General features: G+C 44.5%; 1 protein-coding gene across 1 annotated transcript in view; it reads left to right on the plus strand.

Annotated features, from left to right (window-relative positions):
- The first annotated feature begins 1,628 nt into the window (after positions 1–1,628).
- The window catches only part of ARHGEF38 (Rho guanine nucleotide exchange factor 38), a 56,034-nt gene continuing 41,347 nt past the window's right edge, over positions 1,629–16,315 (plus strand). The window contains exons 1-2 of the mRNA XM_048846655.2: positions 1,629–1,977; positions 15,721–15,911. Of these exons, the coding sequence (XP_048702612.1) occupies positions 1,776–1,977; positions 15,721–15,911 (393 nt within the window). The 5' untranslated portion in view covers positions 1,629–1,775. The remainder of the gene's footprint in view (positions 1,978–15,720; positions 15,912–16,315) is intronic.

A 16,315-nucleotide genomic window follows, 5' to 3' on the forward strand; every position in this document is an offset into this window, starting at 1 on the left:
CTTTTTGCTGTTTCCCTGCAGTCCTTCACAATGTCAGCTGCAGTGATCAAACTATAGGCATGCTATAGTTTATAGTATGGTAGTAGTCACATTACTTATGGACTGCAGGAAGGTGCTCAGATACTACAGTGTTAAATGCAGTATAAGAACCTATGCAGACAGTATAAGATGGGTGCTATAACCCCATCTCTTTGTGAGGATGAGGCCTTAGGCCAGAGTATCAGTGCAGCTACATCCATTGCTTGCCACCAATGGTGGAGTTGGGTCCCTAGTGTAGGCAAGGTCCTAATGCAGATGATTTACCAGCTGCCGGTGTTTTTAACTCTGTTGATTAGACCCTCTCAGACAGGTTACAAGTCAGTGTTCAAAATGCCAGGCACAATGGAAAATAACACTATAGTCGCTTACAGGGCCTGACACAATAGCCACTGAAGTCAGTGCAGGTGGGAGTCTGCCCATATGTACTGAAGCAAGTTTATATAATGCTTTTCATCCAGAGATCTCAAAGTCGGACACCAGGAGGAAATAATTAGGAGTACAGTCCTTTGTGTATATCTTTCCCCTAGTTCCACTATCCCTTCTTCTCTCCCTTCGTGGCACTTATATTTTTCTTGGTCCTTCGTCATGTTCTTTCTTACTTTTGTCTTGGCTGCCTTAGGGCTTATGTAGGTCAGGGATATCTGCAGTGGTGTAATAGTCCTCCCAGTACAATCCCCCACACATAGTCACAGGGTACCGGTCCCAAACATGCCAGTTTCCCTAATCTAGGCAAGCCCTCAGGTGGATTCAGTGTCCCACCTCAGACAACTTTTTCATTACCCATTTCACACACCCACACCCACACCCACAGTTTCCTTTCTAGTTCTAGACCAGTGGTTTTCAGCCTTTTTACATTTGCGGACCCCTAAAATATTTCAGATGGAGGTGTCGACCCCATTGAAAACCTTAGACATATTCTGCGGACCACAGGTTGGAAACCACTGCACCAGAGAGTGTCTCCCCTCTCGTCCCTGGGAGGGAGAAGGGGTTGGGTGGGAGAGGAATGAGGTCTCCTGTGCTGAGTTGTCTGTTCGCACTGACAATGGAGAAAGGAAAAGCCATGGAGCAAGTTCCTGGTGCACTAAGTTACTGTCGCATGAACACAGAGAAGGGGAAAGCCTTCAGGGCAGCCATTGTAAACGGATTCACCCCAGCTTTGGTTTGCTCGGCTCCCAATGGATGGGGAGCAGAGCGCGAGCCTGCTGTGTGTGATCGCTGCCTGCCCAGCGGAACAGCGTGCACAGGCTTCCCCACCTCACCGGCGCAAAGCGCTCGGCGGAGACAGGCACAGCCCCAGGAGACGGCGGGGAGGGTTTCAGAGACTCTTTCCTGTCACTACCCAAACAGCGATTTTTAAAGCCTCCTTTGTCCCTGGGGCATACCTCTGTGTTCAGAAGGGGCCCACTGCCCCCAAACATCGGGGTCACCCCGAGCGCGGCTTGCTAGCGCAGCCCTTCCCTTTGCCCGACCCCGGGCTGCTGGCCTCTCAGGTAGCAGGTGGCAGGTTGCCCAGTCAGGCTCCAAGGGCAGCAGAGGATGACTTCATAGGGGTGGAGCCTTGCGAGGCTGTAGTCGAGGTGGCAGGCAACCTGAGCCAGGGAACAAGTGAACTTGTGGAGTCAAAGACAGGTGAGCTGAGCTGATAGGCAGCTTTTGCACTCGCCTGGGAAACAAGCACTCAACTCAGCTCCCTAAGAATCGACAGTCTCCCAAGGAAGAGGTTGTCACTGCTGAAAATGGAAACCAAAGAAGCCCCTGGGAAAGAAGGCATGGGAGCCAAGAGGAAGAATTTGACCTTCTTGAAGCACAGGCTGTACATGCTGGAGAGAAGGAAGACGGACACCGTTGTTGAGAACAGTGTTTCTGGGGACCAGGGTAACTCTGGCACTTTGAGGAGGAGCCAATCTGACAGGACGGAATACAGCCAGAAGTTACAAGGTAACGGGAAGAAAATGACTTATTTATTATTTGTATTGCAGCCCTATCACAAACCAGGACCCCAGGACCCCATTGTGCTAGGCGCCCTAGAAATAGGGAACAAGCCAGAAGTCCCTCTCTCAAAAAGCTTAAAATCTAAGTGACCATCCCTCCCCCCCTCCCAGCCCCCCACTGTGGTAACCATTCCTGGCTGGTTTTATATTTATAAATAATGCCACTTGCACAGGATTCCAAATGGGATTCATATGTCGCCCAGCTTTTTAAAGCCTATGTACAAAATATACATGGAACTGAAATCCTACTCTACATGTTAGCCATATTATCTACCAGTTCTTCAGTATTTTGAAAATATGTCTCCGCATGAGCTGATAGTATTTTGTGGAATGGGATATACACTGTCAAACTAATAGAGGTGGCAAGGGATATTTTTGTTTAAATTAAATCTTGATTAAATTTAAAAGAAAAATTGTGTGTTCATCTCTTATCTAGATTGCATATGTCTGAATTTCAAGTATATTCAACTACGTGCCTTTAATGGTGACTCTGATTCAAATTATAAACCTACAATGACTTTTCAAATCCATGAATTATCTGACTCCAAAATTTTGTCAATCTCTGAATTGGTTGGAAATTCAGCCCAGTTCTTCAAATTATGCAGAAACCTGTAAAATTACATAAATGTTTTATATAAACCCATGGGGACAGGAATTGTCTTATTTCTGTGTTTGTTCAATTCCTAGTTGGGGCTTTGGGGTACTACTATAACAGTACTAATCATAGAATCATAGAATATCAGGGTTGGAAGGGACCTCAGGAGGTCATCTAGTCCAACCCCTGCTCAAAGCAGGACCTATCCCCAATTTTTGACCCAGATCCCTAAATGGCCCCCTCAAGGATTGAACCCCCAACCCTGGGTTTAGCAGGCCAATGCTCAAACCACTAATAGATGAACTATGACATCAGAATACCATTCATGGCAATATTCTTGTATCAGGGAATAAAACAGTAATGTGTTTTACTACAATATGTATGGTTTTGGTGCGTTTAATAAAGGAATAGCATTCCCTCAAACAGAAAATATAATGTACATAGCTACTGATCTGTTGAAATGCAGTTAACAGATTTGGTGATATTCCCTTTCAGTGACTAAAATGCAACCTATTCAGATGTAGTAAGAAGTATGAAGAGCTTTAGGTTAATTTCTTAGGTTAATTTTTCCTCTCCGCAATACTGACTTTAAGGAAGAATTCACTATTGGTTAATTTGCTGCTGCTTTGTGAAAAACAAATCATGCTTTGGAATTTGAGTTACTTACAGCTTAATATTTTGAAAAAACAGTATTACTAATATAACCGTATTAGTAAAGTGGGAAAAATCTAACTTAATTGTTCTGTCCAGAGAGAAAAGGAACTTAAGTATTAGTATATACCAGGATACATGATAGGTGATCTTTGTTGAAGTTGCTGCTCCTTCTTTTCTCACACATTAGGCTTGAGTCTCTTCTCACTTATACTACTGTAAATCAGGAGTGAGGAAGTCACAGAAGTCTATGGAGTTACAGCAGTGCAAAACTAACAAAGTGAGAGAAGATCAGGGCTACTGGGTTTCAGAACTATACTCCTCTTCTAGTGAATTGTCATTCTTGATAGCAAAATGAACTGTAACCAGTTTGGAAAGGGCCATGCAAGTTTACACTTAGCAGATCTTTAGCAGAGATAATTCAGGGTTTATTTGTGGGGAAGGAAATCTGCAGGGCTGGTCAAACTTGTTAATAAAAATAAGATCTACAGAAGCACTGATCTGACAGTTAACAGTGTCTTATCAAACATTCTCTGATAGTGTTTTTTTGGGGGGCAGAGGCAGGGTTTAAGAAATTTTAGTTTAAGTGAAAAATGATAGCTTGACAGATCTGGCCACTCAATCCTGTTGAGAAGGCCTCACACATGAAAGATCTTGTCTACAAGTGAAGAACTTGTATTTAAGTGAAGCCTGTTTATATTAGGAAAATTGGTGAGAGTTTTGACTGTGCAACACCAGTTGAAAGCCCTAAGGTAGATGCACTGTACTGGTGCAAAATAGGGCTCTCTAAAAACACCACCTCCCTGAGGGGCGTAGCTACCCAGCGCTGGTGCACTGTCTATACTGGGACGTTACAGCGCTTAAACTTGCAGCGCTCAGGGGGTGTTTTTTCACACCCCTGAGCAAGAAAGTTGCTGCGCTGTAAAGTGCCAGTGTAGAGAAGCCCTTAGACTGACCTAGCTATGTCACTATATAACCCCATAGTGTAGACGCAGCCTATGTCAATGGAAGGGGTTTTTCCGTTGCTGAACGAACACCATCTCTGAGTGACGGTAGCCACATCAATCGAAGCAGAATATTCACTGGGGTGTGGCCACACTTAAAAGTGGTATCATCCTATGTTCTGAGAATCATAGTCAGGTTGACCTACCCCCAGTGTAGACATGGCTAGATTGACCCAAGAGTTCTCTCCACTTCTCAAAGAGGTGGATTAACTACAATTGATGTAGAAACTCCTTCTATCAATGTAGGAAGCGTCTACACTAAGGTGCTACAGCAGCTGCACCCTTGCTGTGCTTCCGTAGCATAGACATGGCCTAGAAGATGATGAGAGCAGCTATAACCCATGCTATGACTGTGCTGTTGTCATTCCAGCCCTTTCACAGGCACTAGAATGTACTTTTAAAAGGTTGTTAGGACCAAAGAAAAGTGCGTGCAATTTGTATGAGTAGAATTACAGACATGAAAAATCCATAATTCTTAAGGATTTAGGGCCTCCCCATGGATTTCCATTAGATTTTGCCATTTTCTACAGAATCTAAACTTTTATCTAAAAAGAGTTACTGGATCTCTGGTTGCAAAGATAACCAGGGGCACTCAGTTAGCTTTGTGAATCAAGATATTGAAACAAAAGGATTACAACAGGTGTGAACTTCTCATTGTAAAGGCTTTTCACTTTAAAACTTAATCACTTAATTAGCAACATAGCTATGGAAATGTTAACTAATGATTATACCAGAAACATCCAGTTAATGCACTTATCTAGTATGAGTGGTCATTCAACATCTTGATGTTTCATTCATTTAAAAAATTCCTTTTGAGAAAGGCTGCACATTTTGCACTTCAATAGCATCATTTCATTCTTAAATTTCACAGTCAAGTCTCTCAGTATCTTCTGTAAGGTACTATTAGCCCCATTTTACATATGGGTAAACCTAGGCACCTACTGTTTGATGTCACAGAGCACCTCAGTCAGTGGCAGAACCAAAATAAAAAGGAACTTGGTTGGAATTCAGGAGATCCGAGTTTGGTTCCTGGATCTGCCACAGATTCCTTGGCTAAGTCATTTCTCTATACCACAGTTCTCTCCCTGGTAAAGCTGGGGGGTAATATGTTACTACAGTACATGGATGTCATGAAGATAATTCATTAATGCTTGTGATTTATTTAGAAACATTGGTGGGGTTCTTATATGTGCTTAGATGCATCTTAGGACTTCTGACTCCCAGTCCCCTGCAAATAATGTCATTTGCTTTTGACTGAATAAGTGAGGAAATTACTACTGTCCTTAACAATCATATAAAATGGTTAGTTTGTCAGTTTTTAAAACAAATTGTTGGTCTCCCTTCTAGTAAGATATGGTCTTTCCTATAAAACTTGGACCAACAGCAGTGAAAATCATTGTTATCTATGTAAACATTTATGTATTGCATCATAGCTGGGCTTGGACTACTCTAAGGCCTCCATCCTGCAAACACTTTTGTACCTGAGTGACTCGAGTTCAGTGAGTGTAGTTACTCACATGCATAAGTGTCTGCAGGATCCGGGCTTAAGCGAAGCCAAGTCTACACTTAGGGCATGGCTACACTTGCAGATGTAGAGCGCTTTGAGTTAAACCAGCCTTCGGAGAGCGCAGTAGGGAAAGCGCTGCAGTCTGTCCACACTGACAGCTACAAGTGCACTGGCGTGGCCACATTTGCCGCACTTGCAGCAGCATTGGGACCAGTGCATTATGGGCAGCTATCCCACAGAGCACCTCTTCCCATTCTGGCGCTGTGGCTTGTGGGAAGGGGGCGGAGGGTGTGGGGCATTCTGGGTCCTGTCCCAATGCCCCGTGATGCATCAGTTCACATCCCAGCAATCCCTGTGCTTCCGTCCACGTTTGGCACCATCTTTCAACATTTTTTGTACTGCGTGCTCTGTCTTTCCTTTCCGTCTGCGGGAATGGAGCCTGAACTGCTGAGGAGTATGCTGACGAGTCTTGCCAGCACGTCACGTTTGGAAGTCGAGTTACTCCTTAAGCTCCAAACTGACAGTGAGGACTCAGACGATGATATCGACTCAAGTAATACATACGACACAAGTTTGCTTGTGGCATTCATGGACATGCTCACCACCGTGGAATGCCACTTTTGGGCTCGGGAAACAAGCACTGAGTGGTGGGATCACATCGTCATGCACGTCTGGGATGACGAGCAGCGGCTGCAGAACTTTGGGGTGAGAAAAGCCACTTCCATGGGACTGTGTGCAGAGCTTGCCCCCACCCTGCGGCGCAAGGACACAAAATTGAAAGCTGCCCTGACAGTGGAGAAGCGGGTGGCTATTGCAATCTGGAAGCTGTCAACTCCAGACAGCTACCGATCGGTCGCTAACCAGTTTGGAGTGGGAAAATTAACCGGTGGAATCGTGTTGATGCAAGTTTGCAGGACTATTAATCACATCCTGCTCAGAAGAACCGTGACTCTGGGTAACGTGCATGACATTGTGGCCGGCTTTGCACAAATGGGTTTCCCTAACTGCGGAGGGGTGATCATGGCACGCATATTCCAATTCTGGCACCAGCCCACCTAGCCTCCGAATACATTAATCGGAAGGGGTATTTCTCTATGGTTCTCCAGGTGCTTGTGGGTGTTTCATTGACATTAATGCAGGCTGGCCCAGAAAGGTGCATGACACACGCATCTTTCGGAACACTGGCCTGTTCAGGAAGCTGCAAGCCAGGACTTTTCCCCAGACCAGAAGATTACCGTAGGGGAAGTCGAAATGCCCATTGTGATCCTTGGAGACCCCACTTACCCTTTAATGCCATAGCTCATGAAACCCTACACAGGGAGCCTTGACAGCAGCAAGGAGCAGTTCAACAACAGGCTGAGCCAGTGCAGAATGACTGTGGAGTGTGCTTTTGGCCATTTAAAGGGCCGCTGGCACTCTCTGTATGGGAAGCTGGATCTGGCCGATGACAACATCCCCTCAGTTATATCCGTGTGCTGTACCCTCCATAACATTTGTGAAGGGAAGGGTGAAAGATTCCCTCAGGCATGGAACTTGGAGGTTCAACACCTGGAGGCTAAATATGAACAGCCAGAGAGCAGGGCTATTAGAGGGGCCCAGCGCGGGGCTGCAAGGATTAGGGATGCCTTGAAGGAGCAATTTGAGGCTGAGAGCCATCAGTAATGTCTGGTGCCCTGCAGAGGCGTGAAGTGCAGTGACTCCAATGTTTGTAGGAACCGGTGTTTGCTACGCTGACTTGCAGTGCCTGTTGCTTTCCTGGGCTAAGGTATCTTTACTTTATGCAATAATAAAGAATGTTTTCAAAGCCAAAAAATCCATTTATTGAAAAGAAAATTCATTTATTGAAAAGAAACACAACTGCTTGGGAAACAGAAAGGGCAAGGGGATGGGGTGGGGAACGGTACAATCACAGATTTGCATATGCCCTGTTCTCATACTCAGCCTTCCTGTCTGGAGTGGTGTGCAACGAGTGCTGCACTTCAGGATGGCTCTACTGCATGGTGATGGGCATTGAGTGCACTGGGTAAGGGTCATAGTTTTCAGGGCTGGGTGGTGAAGCTACAGGTGCTGGAGGCAGCTGGTGGGATAAGAACCCAGATGCTGGAGAAAGTGGGTTGGAGGTGACATGGGGGCACAAGGGAAAGAGGTTTTTGGACAAGGGGTCTAGGGTGAGGCGGGCACAGTAGTGCTCCGCCTGCATGGCTACGAGCACCTGGATTGAGTCCGTTTGGCGCTCCGTTATGCTTATCAGCCGATCCGTGCTTTGCTGCTAGAGCACCGTGCTTTTGTGCTGGCGCTCCTCAGTCTGCTGGTGGATCCTCCTTTCACTGTCCCGCCACCCCTGCACTTTTAGATTCTCATTAAGGGACTGCTGCATGACTTCATGCAGCATGTCTTCTTTGCTTTTACATGGCCTCTTCCTAATTCGTTGAAGTCTTTCAGCTGGTGATAACACGGACGGCTGAGATCTCAAGGTGGCATCTGTAAAGGCAAAATGCAACACTTAACAGAGGCAACATTGTTCACACCAGACAGAGCAATGATTCCCCCGTACTTAAGGGCAAGCACAGTCTACACAATAGCATAATTTGCCCATCCCAAAGCTAGCGCACATAACCCACGGGAGCCCCAAAATGGTGAGTAAGCACAGGGTCAAGGGGGACTGATTGTTTCACAGCTGTACTGTCCTCTAGGTTTCTGTGCCTTGGGGAGAGCCAACAGCTGCAGCAGGCCCCTATACTGAACACTCTCCCCACATTTTCCACAGGAGTTCGTCCTGGAAGATATCTCGCTGCTGAGGGTGACCTGGGAAGCTAGGGAGGGTCTTCTACTACAGTACGGCTTCTGCCCTGGCCCATATGCAGCTTGCCTGTGTGCAGCAATTGTCCCCCCGCCCCTCATGGCACAGTTAGCCTGACTAGGGCAAGGATCACAGTGGCTCTCCCAAGAAACCTGCTCAAGCGCATTGCCCAACTTCTGGATGAGACCTTTGAAGAAATCACTGAGGCCGATTACTGCGATGTGAGAGAGCACATCAACACCCTACTCCGCATCTAAGCATGCATGGAGCCCTAACCCTCCTGGCCCCAAGAGCCCACACCGAATAACTTCCTTCCCAAAATAAAAGCTGCTTACCGGGAACCTCCTCTGGTGTTTCTCCTTCCCCAAGCACTGGCTGCCGCGACTGGCTACCTTCCTCCTGGCTTGACAGCAGCTCCTGGCTGCATACGTCTAGGGATGGGGGGGTGTCTTCCTCCACCTCAGCACCCTTGCTCCTGCTTTCCTCCTCCTCCTCCTGCCTTGTTGAACTGGGCTCTGAAGTGTCCATGGTGGTACTTGGAATGGAGGTGGGGTTGCCTCCAAGTATCGCATCGAACTCTTTGTAGAAACCACAGGTCGCAGGGGCAGCACCGGAGCGGCTGTTTGCCTCGTGGGCTTTGCGGTAGGCATTCCGCAGCTCCTTCACTTTAACCCGGCACTGCAGTGTGTCCCGGTCATGGCCCCTTTCCATCATGTCACCTTGATATCTGCTCGAAGGTATCGTAATTCCTACGGCTGGAGTGCAGCTGGGACTAGACAGCTTCCTCCCCCCAAACACTGATGAGGTCCAGCACCTCGCCATTGCTCCATTCTGGGGATTGCCTGGCTCATGGAGGCATGGTCACCTGGAAAGATGCGCTGAGAGCACTCCACGCCTAGCTGAGCAAACAGGAAGGGGATTTCCAAAATTCCCAGAGAATTTAAAGGGCAGGTCTGATGGTTGGTCACCTGAGGACAGGGCAGTAGAGTTCAAACTGATGACCAGAGTGGCTAGAACAGGCATTGTGGGACACTTCTGGAGGCTGATCAGAGCACATTAACAGGCCAGAAAGTCCACACTGGCACCATGGTACTCCAGTGGGGGTACCCAAAATGTTATTCCACTCGCTGAGGTGGAGTACCAGGAGCGCTCTAGCCGCGGAGTCAGTGCGCTCTACGTGCCTTGGTAGTGTGGACTCGTCGTGAGGTAGGGTGCCCGGGGCTGCTTTAATGTGCTCTAACTTGCACGTGTAGCCATGCCCTTAGAAATTAGATTGACCTAGCTATGTTGCTCAGGGCTGTGAAAATTTTTGCACCCTGTTCAACACAGTTAGGTTGACCTAACTTCCTGTATAGATGCAGCTAGGTCAACAGAAAAATTCTTCCATTGGCCTTACCCCCTTTAAGAAAGATGGATTACCTCCATCAGCTACAGTACTGTAGCTGAGCTGCAGTCATGTAAACGTAGGAGGAACACACAAAATATTGGAAGAGATTACTTACGTTACGTTTGTTTCTTTTAAAACTAGCTAGATAAGAGCTTGGCATAAGGGGATGAATTATTGTTTGAGGGATTATGGAAAAGGTGGGTTTCCAGAAAGTATCTGATGTAGGGATTTGCAGTATTTCACCTGAAGGTAATAAATATTTTTGAAAAATCTTCATGTTGGAAGTCTATCTAGTATTAATACCCTTGGTTTTGACTTGTCATTTTAGTGCTGTACTGATCAGCTGTAATATCAGATTGTTTGCAGTATTTTTGGAGGGTAGCAGCACTACCCTTTGATGTTATAAGAAGTCAGAGAACAACCCCTCCCCCAGCCTTTTTCTTTCTTCTAACCCTCACTGAACTGCACGCCTCTTCTTCCTGTCAGCTGACAGCTTTTCCAACCCCCTGCTACTGCATCTCCTCACTGAAAGCCCACATATTTCTCCCCAATTCCCTTATACGCTTTGGACTATATTTAGATTTTAAATATACATAGAGCTAATTTCTTATTGCACTGCAAAATTTGTTGCTCTTTGAAACAGCTGGTTTCTTAAAAAGAAAAGGAGGACTTGTGGCACCATAGAGACTAACCAATTTATTTGAGCATAAGCTTTCGTGAGCTACAGCTCACTTCATCGGATGCATTCAGTGGAAAATACAGTGGGGAGATTTATATACACAGAGAACATGAAACAATGGGTGTTATCATACACACTGTTTTCTTGATTCAATTAAAGTCCAATTAGGGCTAAAAATTTACATAGATTACACTAGTGCAGTAAATATACCCATTGTCTTGAGATCATATCAGACAACAAGTCCACTTGTCCTTCCATGCTCAAATTTCTATTCAGTGGGCGTAAGTCTCCTTTACTTGCCCCAGTGTAAATCCGGAGCAACTCTGTTGAACTCATTGGAGTTTCACTGAGGTAACCTCTTTGGGGAACCATTTTTGTGTTCTATGTTTGTACAGCACCTAGCACAATGGGGACCATGACTGAGGCTCCAAAGGGCTACTGAAATAGACATACTCTAAGGGAGTGAAGACCAAGACCCAATGTTTTTAAAGTGTATAGGATATCTATCTCCATACACACGGTCAGACCCACAAATAAACATTTTATTAATCAAAATTGTTAGATCCTGGGTCAGAGACACCTGACAATCCTTTCAGACTATCCATGCCAAAGCTTGACATGTGCATATCATTGGATGTAGCCCTTCCTCAGGTCTTCCATTACCAACATTAACCAAGTAGCATAAGACTGATATAAATACACCAGTCCATGACATATTGGAAAGGTTTATTTGCAGGTAATAGCACTAACAGTCAAGGCATTCTTCTGTCACACAGCAATAAGCTTTCTCTTCCTGCACATTCCCATGGGGATATCTCTACTCTCCTGTCAGCACACACAGAATTAACAGTCTAATGTCAAGGAACTGAAGAAAGGAATTTCATATAATATGTGGATTTTTTTCTATACCTGATGCAAAACAAATAATGACTGAGGGTTGAATTACCTAATTACAAACTATTTCTGGTCCTGATGTTCTGAGAAATTTCATTGCCCTGGCAACTCATGCAAACTCACATATACTATAATATTCCTCTTCTTGTGTTCTAAATACTGTATTTTTTTTCTTCTTACGCACTGGTTATTTTCATAGCTTCTCTCTGTCATTACTTGGGTGAAATGCCCCTGACTGCAGAGTGTCAGCATAAGGCTTATGTACTGACCTTCTGCAGAGGGGGCAATTTCATCCTGTAGGACCACTAGTTTTGTTTTACAACATTATACTCACTGACATGTAACACACCATCAACTCAATTGTCCGACTCTCCTTCAATGAGAATATTGGGTATGTACACAGGAAGTAAGGACAGGGCCCTTGGAGCACATCTAGCATCCAACTTGACTACCTTATCTGGGAACTTAGGAAGACTCCTACTCCCAGGGCTGCCCGTTCTATGAAGTAGAAGGACTGGAGGATGGTGGATCTTCTGGTTCTGGCTTCTCCCGAAGCAGGCCCCAACACCTCCTGCAAGTTGCTGTTCTGTGAGGGAGCTATTGCAGAGGAGGGATCTACTGTGTATTGCACACAAAGCATATAGTTCCACAAATCCTACCCAGACCCTCCTATTGCCAGGAGACCCTCTGTACCCGTGGAGGTAAGTGCAGGGATTTGCTTCTTTGTGATTATCTTTGAGGGATGTTTTTAGACTGTATATTCACAAAAGGAACAAGTAAAACACAGGTAGCTGCTTTGACAGTGTCATTACTTGGAGAATGTTATGCTCTTATAACTTAACATCTCTAAGGACAAAGGGACTGTATTGTACAACAATGGCACTGCGCCTAAGCAATGCTTCTTCTTTCTCCTCCCCCAGCCCTCACCAGACTTATACCACTGTTGATGCAGGTGCCTGATAGAAAAGAAAGTCTGCCTGTATTTGAAGTATGTGTTTGCTATAGCTGCATTCCTCAAGCTTTCCCTCTTTCCCTTCTGACCATAGAATCCTATTAATATCCTCAAAGGGCTCAAAAGCAATCAGCTGAACATAAAACCACAAGTTCTGCTGTAATCATTGATTCAGTAGCTCCCTTTTGCATTGTATAGAGACAGGCACATCCAAAGTGAAAAAGTAAATATATTTAGCAAAAATGTAAAGTTATATTACAAAAATACAAAGAAAACAAGATTTACTGAAATTTCTCCTAGCTATTTCTTAGTGTTGAGGTTGAGTATAGTTATTTCCTGGTACCTATATTATGTACCATATATTAAGACTAATAAGTGAGTACTGACAATACAAGGATTGAATTTGATCAAGCAATTTGAATGACAAACGAAAAGAACAACTCAAGGGTTACATCTTGAAGCCCAAAATGGAATGCAATAGTTTATTTTGTTCATTAGAAAAAAAAAATTATAGTGTAAGGTTAGAATGTTTCTCTTCAATAAGTCTGTTTACATTCACATTTCCAATAATGTCCTATTAGTCCTGATAGCCAGGCAGAGTGATAATAGTGGGATTTTCCATGTTGTCCGGTGCTTTATGCACATTTTCAGAAACTATCTTATTCACAAGGTAGATAAATTATTTTCACATGCCACCTCAGTGTAAATGTTGATTTTTGCACAGAGATCACTACACATAGAACTTAAATGGATTCAATTCTGCAGTATTTTCAGTGGTTCACTCTGAAGTTTTAAGTATAGTCACAAATCAAGATTTCTATTTAAAAAATGAGTGCACTATTGCATAGAGGAAGCAGACGGAAAGCTCTGGCCCTATGTTTTTAGCTGGGAAATGAGAAGTAATTGGAAGGAGGCCATGAAAAGGTACAAATGATCCCTTTGTTCTCCTCTTTACCGGTGTGGGCCAATTGCTGGGTATAGCAACAGCCTGTTCATTTATTCCACTTTGCAGCATTCATGATGAATGGGTATTACAAGTGGATGCTGCTCCACTGAAGTCAGTAAAATTGCACCTGCTCACGTCAGGGCTGAATTTGATCTAAAAATCTGGATCAATTAGGCCTGGAGAGGATAAACATCCTTTGCCTAGTTTGCCATTTTGATGGCAACGTTTCAACCTGAAGAAGAAAATATTCACCCCTCCTGATCACCCCTCTTCTATTTTCACACCAAGGCTGAGAAGCTCAATGGTGGAAATAATGATTGCCCAAGAGAATAAAAAAAAATCTAAGCAGAAAAGTCCCTAACTGGATAGGGCTACACATTTATTCAGGCTCATCCTTTGTGTTTGAAAATATCAAAATTGAGGCAAAGAAATGCTCTGATTAAAAAAACCCATGGCCACACAGGCTTACTAGTAAGTGTGTCATATAATGAGGGTAAGATTAGCAACACAACTGCCCTTTCAGAATATCCAGGGTCAGCACTCAGCATAATTATAGAAGATGATGATGACATGTCGGATCAATAACAATTTATGACCCATGATGATGAACAACTCAGAATATTCCATCTTGCAAGCTTGTTGGTTCTCTCATAAACATTATCACAAGTATCAGAGACCTAGTCCTTCATTGTCTTATGCAGGTATTGCTGGATGTTTATGACTCTTCTCCTGCTAAGCAGTTCATCCATAAACTACAGAAGATTCAATATTGGTTATCACCTTGCAAAAATGAAAGATACATCTTGTTACTGGCTTGTTAGGCAATAGGGTGTATACAAAATGTAGACACAAATAGCATAAGAGTCTGGGTCTCAACAGAGGGTGCCACTGCATTGCTACTCAGCTGTAAGTCTCTCTGCTGTCAAACTGTTATATGAGTATTGCACTGACACTCCGTAACGGTATGTCCATTTTTTGGTGGTTCTATACACCATCTTGTGGCTAGCAGTATCTTAAACACCCTCCAAAGTCTCTCTTCCTATCAAGTGTTTTTTCCTGGTGAAAAAGAGGTAGATCTGTGCCTACAGATAAAAAACACAACCTGTCTACGCAGCTCACACATAGCGTATCTGCCAGTTTGGCAAACCGAATGCCTTATGAACCTATGAAAGGAAGGAACCTCATTACAGACTTACATGCTCTGTGAAACATGCAAATTTCCTTCTTCTCTACCTGTAACACATATATGTGTTATCACCAATATCAAAGGAACATTTCCGAATGTCTGGGATAAAATAGGTATTTTGGGTTTATTATAAGGAAAATTAGCCATGAGTGGCTGCATCCCCGTGTCTCCTGCCCTTGGGATCCTTTGTTACTGAATCTCACAGCTGACCTCATTCTCCTAGAATTTCTCAGCAATGGGCAACGGAACCTAATCAGATAGAATTACAGACTTCATCATCATCATGGACAGATGAATTTGTAGCACAACTTCCTGTATCCCTGAGCCACACATTCATCTCTTTCAACAGGGCAAAGATTATTCCAGTGAGGCTCAGTTAAACGCAATCTTCACCTTACATAGGAAGTGAAATTTTTCCTGCCCCAAAGAGTTAATCTAGGGCCAAGATTTTATTTCTAAAGGAGTCAAATGCACAAATCCTAATAATTTTAAATGGGAGATATGCATCTAAGTCCTTCAGCTCTTTCAAAAGTCCCAGCCTAAATTTAAGATAGTAACCTGCCCCAGATGACCACAGCCTTATCCCATAACTGCCGGTTGCAGGGTTTCTTCCACCAAAGCAATTGCTACTGGGCACTCAGAGACAGGTTAATTGGGCTACATGGACCACTGGCCTGATCCTGTATAGTAATTCCTATGTAGCTACTCTGCTGAATATACTTTTCCCCTCATTGCCCATGTGGCTAGGGGAGTCTTCAGTGGACACTAGCATTGTTTCTGACCCCATATTCTCCCCCTGCACTAACACAGAGCAAACCCTGGAAGGAGCTATGCTGCTCGGTGCACAGGATTCCGACAGTGAAGCTCCCCATTCCAGGGCAATGAAACCACGAGTCTGCTGCTTGTTTGGCTTTCCTTGCTTTGGCCAACGAGGCAGGGTTTATCCTTGTCTGAGATACACCAAGCATCTTCCATGACTCTGAATAGACGAAACATATATCAGTGACTTGAACCGGAGTAGGTATGACAGTGGGAATAAAGGTTCTTACACTACAGTTCTCATAAGTTTTCTGTGCTAAATTTTAACAGAAAAGATGGCCCCACAAGCTGGGTCCTTGTCACCCGTCACTTCACTGCAGGAGAATGAAGAGCAGCTGACCAGGCGAATGATGGCCAAGAGGGTAAAAATCATTGCAGAACTGGTGCAGACAGAGAAAGACTACCTCAGTGACCTGGAGCTGTGCATCAGGGAAGTGGTTCAGCCCTTGAGAAACAAGCAGGTAATAAAGTGTTGGGTTTATTTGTTTTGTGTTTTGGAGGAAAGGCTGATTTGACAGAGATCTGCATTCACCACTGCTCTGTCTGCAATCAACAATAAACACAATTGTCTGCCAAGGGATATGCAGGAATGGTGAAAAAGTGAATAGAAAAGTGAATAGAAAAGGTACAATTCTAGGCCTGACTTTTTGGAGGGGGTAGGTCTTTCTGCAGGGAGGGCAAGCAGGAATACTTTAAATGCTAAAGGCTTTCAGGGTGAAGCTCATTTCACCTGCATAAAGCTGGAATAAATGGGGCAGAAACAGGACTGCAGCACAGACCTCCTCACCCTGAACCCCATGGCCATTATTCCAGGCTGTGAAATAGAATAGCAGCCTCAGCTCTTCCATGCTGCTTGGGCAGCCTC

This window comes from Caretta caretta, chromosome 4, assembly GCF_965140235.1.
Source record: "Caretta caretta isolate rCarCar2 chromosome 4, rCarCar1.hap1, whole genome shotgun sequence".
Classification (NCBI taxonomy): Eukaryota; Metazoa; Chordata; order Testudines; family Cheloniidae; genus Caretta; species Caretta caretta.